We start from the raw sequence: 5,612 nt of genomic DNA, 5'->3' as shown, positions 1-5,612 counted from the left end.
GCTACGTCAGCTTGCCGTTACACCATTAACAACAATTAACGACTCAGTGATTAAAATGTTACAACACATTAACGTGAGTAAAACGTAACCTGAAGAAAACAAAAGTGACTATTTTAATAGTTTACCCTTAATTTATTTACTTTTGATGAATTAGTTACATATAATTTTATACAACATCAATAAATCAACATATCATTATCATTTAGACTTTTAATTTTTTTTTTGTAATACATCATTTTTTATTTAATGTCAGTGTATTAAATATAAACTTTAATTAAAAGAAAAAACTATGATGATTATGTTTCTAGTAAAAAAGGAAAAGACCTTGATGTCATCATTAAGGGTTTAATCATAATTAACACCCACATTTAGTTATATCCCTAAACAAAGTCTCCCCCCAAAATTGAGATGTATATACTATAGTTGCGAAAGAGATTTGGACAAAACAAAGATCAAAGAGAGAAATATAAAATTTCAGGGGCAGAGAAAAGTTTAACAGCGATCCTAATTGGTTCTCAATTGTGGCAGCTTATTCGGAGAGCACAAGATCTCCCAAAAAGTATGTGGCGTCTTGTTAAAGAGATTCTTCCCACTTCCAATCCAATGCCCTTAAAGTGAGGAATTTAATGGTGGAAGATGCGTATGCAGACAGCCAGCTAAATGGAAGGTTGGCTCATGTTTTTCTTTACATGTTGGCCACTCTTTTCATTCATTCTTTCCTTGGTCTTTGTATGTGTGTCTATCGGACCATCGGCTATTCTGAAGATAGAGTTTTGGTTTATCAGCAAAATAACAACATTAGCAGATTTGGCTGCTTCGCATCCGAATTTTTTCAAATACCCGTATCGCACCTATCAAGTTTTGTCTCCAATCATGTGTTGGAACGCATGTTTTCTGGGTTCCTAGCAGCATGGAGTTCATCCTCTGAAATGGAGATTGCTGTCAGTTACGTATCTTTATTAGGTTCTAGGATCACATCAGAGTCGAATTGGTTCACGCTTCACTCAATGATTAATGTTTTGCATTTGGAAAATCCTTTTTTCGACAAAACAAAGTTGGCCTATGTAGAAGCAGGCATGATTGGTTAAATTGTGAGGGGCAGGTCCAACACGTAAAGTGACAAGAAAATCTAGTGTACTGGGAGAAGATATGGATATGATATATGAAAGATAATTAAAATATCTGTGACGTGGTAAAATATTTGAGTTATTATTAAGTTTTCGATTAACATTTACTTTTCGATTTTAATTTTAGACAGTCCTTATATCTTATCTTAATTTTGTGATAAGTGAGAAAAAAAAGTGAAAAAATTATGTGAAGGATGGGTTTAGATTTTTTTAAAAATTTTTCATTACTAAAGTTTAAAAGAATTTTAAATTTAAAGTCTCTTCAACTTGTTTTTAAAGTTTTCTTTAAAATATTAAGAGTCTTTTTCCTCAAATATAAACCAATAGAATAAAGTAAAGACTTTCAAATGTTAATCATGAGATCCGGTGCTAGATGAACTTTGAGATAGATATGATGTTTCATTTTTTCTTCTTTAATCCATGACCATATGAGGGGACTTTCAATCATTGATCATGCATACATTGAGCATAGGTTTCACTAGTAGACCACCTCCATTGATGATTCAAAGTTATGATTAGGCATCGCCAAAGTATCAATAAAAGCTAATGGTTGAGCCTCTTATTAGTAACACTTAAACATAGACTGCTGCTTAATGGATGCTTTTGTAGAGGTTGTTGTTGCTACATGCTTGTGGTACCTTTATCCTATTCTTGTATGCTTGTGGTACATTTGAAAAAAGCTTATATAATATATACTTATTACAATAGTTAAAAATAAAATAAAATAAAATCTTTTCAAAATAAGTAAAAATATCTCTTCTAATTTAAAAACAAATCATGTGAGTAGTTAAAAATTACCATTCAAAATTAATTTATTGGCAGCTCATATATTAAAATATGATAATAAAATAATACAACTACCAAATGTAGTACTAATATTTCTTTTGAGGTTTTAGCTTAATTTAATTTGTCATATTGTTGTTTTGCTTGATTGATCGTTCCGAGCCATGGTTTATTATTTTTGTATGTTCAACTTCTCTTTTTGGGCCCAAATGTTAAATGATATCTAATTTATTTGTGTAAAAAAATACATAATGTAATTTTTACCCTATAAATTTGCAATTAAGTTTATTTTGATATTTGGACTTTTTCATCCACTTTTGATACCTTAATTTGGAATTTGTAAAAGGGTGATGACATGACATGACATTTTAAATTGTGTCAAGTTATCACACCCGGAATTAATAAAAAAATATATAATCCAAAAATTAAATAAATTGTAATTTTTTCAAGTTTCATAACCCCATAGTGTTATTTCATCAATATTTTCAAAATTTATATTCATAAATAAAAGGGAATTTGATTATCAATTGTAGGAAAAAAATATAAATATCAAAATGGATCTAACCAGTGCCAAACTTGAATAAAAATGTAGGATTGTGAATTTAATATTAGGAAATGAGTGTTTTTCTTTTTGTTAATAAAAAACAAAATATTGCAGAATAGAAGAAAGAAAATGGGATTGATGGATTTCAATTTTAAAACAAATAGAGAAATCTTACATTAAAATATTAAAAGCAGTAATTATAAGATAGTACTGAAAGACAAGTAGTAGGTTTTTCAGGCTTTTAAGAAAGTGAGCTTTGCCCCCTGTTTTCCTTTTCTTTCTTTACAAGAGCTTACTTGTATCTTTATTTCTTTTAAAGCATTTTTTAGAAATTTTGGTCTTCCTTTTATTTATTTAAGTAGCATTTCTAACTGGAAAAACATTACAAAATCACATTTATGATATAATCACTTTGTTTTAATAGCCCTATGAACATTCAAATTTTTTACCATTAGTAGCATTCATCTTTATCACAGAATGATATTTCATCCATTGAAGAAGGAAAAACCTTATAATTATATTTCTGCCATTGGAACCCACAAATAAAGTTTAGGTATTCACAACTGGTTTCAATGGATCAACCAAAATACTAACAAGTTAGAACAAAAGACAGCAAACGAGCTAACAACACAAGCTGCAAAAAAAAAAAAGAAGAAAAAAAAGGATGAAATCTAAGCAGGTGTTGTCTTCCTTGAAGAGGTTCACACTGGAAAATGTGAGCATCAACAGGGCCAAAACCAAAAGCCATTATAGCTAACATTTGAGTCCCATCAATCACTGATGTGTAATGCACTCCAGTACAATTTCTTCTTTATTAGTACCGGGATTTTGTTCATTTGTAACCATTTTCTCATTTTCTTTCTTCTTACCCCACAACACACTGTAAAGACCACCAACCAGTAGGACAACCCCAGCAACACTGCGATATTTTAATCATTTTATTTTGAAATGATGATTATGGAATATAAGTATCAAATGATTGGACCAAAAAAATTTCATGACCGAATGTTAATCTGCAGATAGGGAGAGTAATAGTAAGTACCTTCCCCAGTGAAGGGTTTCCTTCCACAAGAATGCAGAGAAGATTGCAGTTATGACTAGAGCTAATGGAGTGAAGATTGCTGTGAAAACTGGACCTTTCTTCTCTATAGTCCATACTTGAAGCCAGTATGTGATGCCAGCAACAATTACACCCTACCATCATCATTTTACAGTCAGCTAAAGTGCCTAAAGGGGTTGTAGATATTGGGATCCGAATCATAAACCTGATGGTTGTTGCTTCTTAAGAGTGATCATATGAACACCAATGCTAGGCTTCTATTTCGAGGCCATTTACCTACTTAGATAAGCACTTAATAATCTAGAATTTACTGTTGAACATGTGGTGCAAGTGGCACAATCACTATAGTTGGTTTTGATAGGCTCAGAAATTAAAAGGATTTCCATCATCTAGTGCGACAAATTTCGCCTAATAGGTTAAAAGACTTCTTTTTCTACGACGTGCAATGAAAAGGGTATTATATGAACTTACTGGATGGTTCTCTCTTTGGGGTGCTGTAAAAAAGGTCCATAGTGATTGGTTTGATGACCTTCAAATTGAGGCCTTCATGATTGTTATGGAAAAAATTTTAATGGCTGTTTTAGGCAATAACATGTCTCTAAATATGTTAATTTGATGGATTGAATAAGTATTAACCATATGCAAACCAACTTATAATAGATGAGATGGTTAACTTACACAATAGATTACAGCTAGAAGATGAACATCCCATCCAAGTTTCCAGGCTGATGGATTTCTCTCTGCTGCAATTGCCCAAATTGCCGATTGAATGCAACTAAAGAAGCATTGTAGAGCAGTGAGGCGTAGTTTGGCCGGATATTGCTTCACTATGCGACCCTAAGATCAAAAACATATCGTCAAAGGATAATTAAAGGGATCATGAATGAAAAGGAGAGCATGTTAATTCAGATCAAACCTGCAAAACAAGCCACATGGACCATGCCGTATTGGCTGAAAGCATGATAAGGCAACCTTTTATCCACACTCCAACAGGGTGATCCTTAGCAATGGAGTCTGCAGTTTGGTTTTGAGTTTCTGGATACCAGTTCATGAACTTCATAGTTGGCCCCTTAACAAAAGCAAACACCAAAGCTCCTGAAAGACTGATTACTGAACCTAACACCTTGGCTAGTCCAGGAAATTTTCGTATCGATATGCTTTCCGTCCTGAAATATTCGAAGTTAGTCCTTTAACTAGTTAAAGAGATCTTGAATATATATTATCTTTTTCATATTTTTGAGGAATACCTTAAGCAAACAGCAATGATTAAAGTAAGAACAGGAATGGTGTTGGTTGTGGCAGCAGCAAATGTTGCAGTGGTGTATTTTATTGCAACAGAGTAGAGATTTAAACTCAAGGTGAGCCTGAATGTAAGTAGTGTTAAAATCTGAATTATGGGTTGACATTGGATAATAACATCAAGTAAGATTCAGTTTGTACCCGCATAACGAAATCAAGAAGATCTTGATGATTAAATTGTATGATAGAGATGTCTGCTGACTGCAAATTACAAGTTTCCCAAACTAAGAATGAGCAAAACTAGGACAGATTGAGGGTTGATGCAAACAAGAAATATATTATGTACTCGAGGAAACCTTTCAAGGAAGAAAGCGAATGGTGCTAACGTGATCGCAGCAAAGGCTTGCCGATACACCACAAACACATAAGGGTTCATTCCTTTGGAAATTGCTGCTTTTGAAAACAAGGCCATGCCTGCATATATAAACTGTACAAAGAGCATTGCAATGTAAGGCTTATGGTTCTGCATAAGCATTGCATATTTAAGTATGCTCTTCATGTTGTGATGCCTCTCAGTTTCCTTTTGTCAGTCTTCAATTGATAAGCTCTTCAATATATAGAGAAAAAAACCAAGCACTCAGTAGTCTCATTTGGCACTTTTTTCAAAAATCTTTTTCTATATTTATTTCTTCCTACATGTCAATACTAAGTTAAAGTGGAATGTGTTTCTGCTTGATTGAGAAAAACACTTCAAAAACAGTCATCTGAGTCTTGTCATTGTGGCATGGTGGACCACTAGAGAAACACTTTTTCCTTCTTTTCATGACTCAAAGCATGGGTTTAATGAATAGTAGAGTGA

General features: G+C 32.8%; 1 protein-coding gene across 1 annotated transcript; it reads right to left on the bottom strand.

Moving 5' to 3' along the window:
* Positions 1-2,946: 2,946 nt before the first annotated feature.
* LOC121229533 (WAT1-related protein At1g43650) lies at positions 2,947-5,360 on the bottom strand. Its single transcript, XM_041114131.1, has 7 exons — positions 5,110-5,360; positions 4,955-5,014; positions 4,762-4,878; positions 4,431-4,680; positions 4,193-4,351; positions 3,497-3,648; positions 2,947-3,373 (listed from the first exon to the last, which is right to left on the bottom strand). The coding sequence occupies exons 1-7, from the start codon at positions 5,310-5,312 to the stop codon at positions 3,229-3,231; spliced, it is 1,086 nt and encodes a 361-aa protein (XP_040970065.1). The 5' UTR covers positions 5,313-5,360; the 3' UTR covers positions 2,947-3,228.
* Between the last annotated feature and the right edge of the window lie 252 nt (positions 5,361-5,612).

Source organism: Gossypium hirsutum, chromosome A05 (assembly GCF_007990345.1).
Source record: "Gossypium hirsutum isolate 1008001.06 chromosome A05, Gossypium_hirsutum_v2.1, whole genome shotgun sequence".
NCBI lineage: Eukaryota > Viridiplantae > Streptophyta > Magnoliopsida > Malvales > Malvaceae > Gossypium > Gossypium hirsutum.
This window is presented reverse-complemented; position numbering and strand designations above follow the sequence as displayed.

What these genes read in the sequence shown, in the direction of transcription:
- LOC121229533 (XM_041114131.1), bottom strand. Translation starts at nt 5,312, where the DNA reads ATGAAGAGCATACTTAAATATGCAATGCTTATGCAGAACCATAAGCCT. An exon ending in TTCGCTTTCTTCCTTGAAAG is followed by an intron (nt 5,015 to 5,109) that starts GTTTCCTCGAGT and finishes TGTAATTTGCAG; the next exon opens with TCAGCAGACATCTCTATCAT. An exon ending in GAAACCCTTCACTGGGGAAG is followed by an intron (nt 3,374 to 3,496) that starts GTACTTACTATT and finishes AAAATATCGCAG; the next exon opens with TGTTGCTGGGGTTGTCCTAC.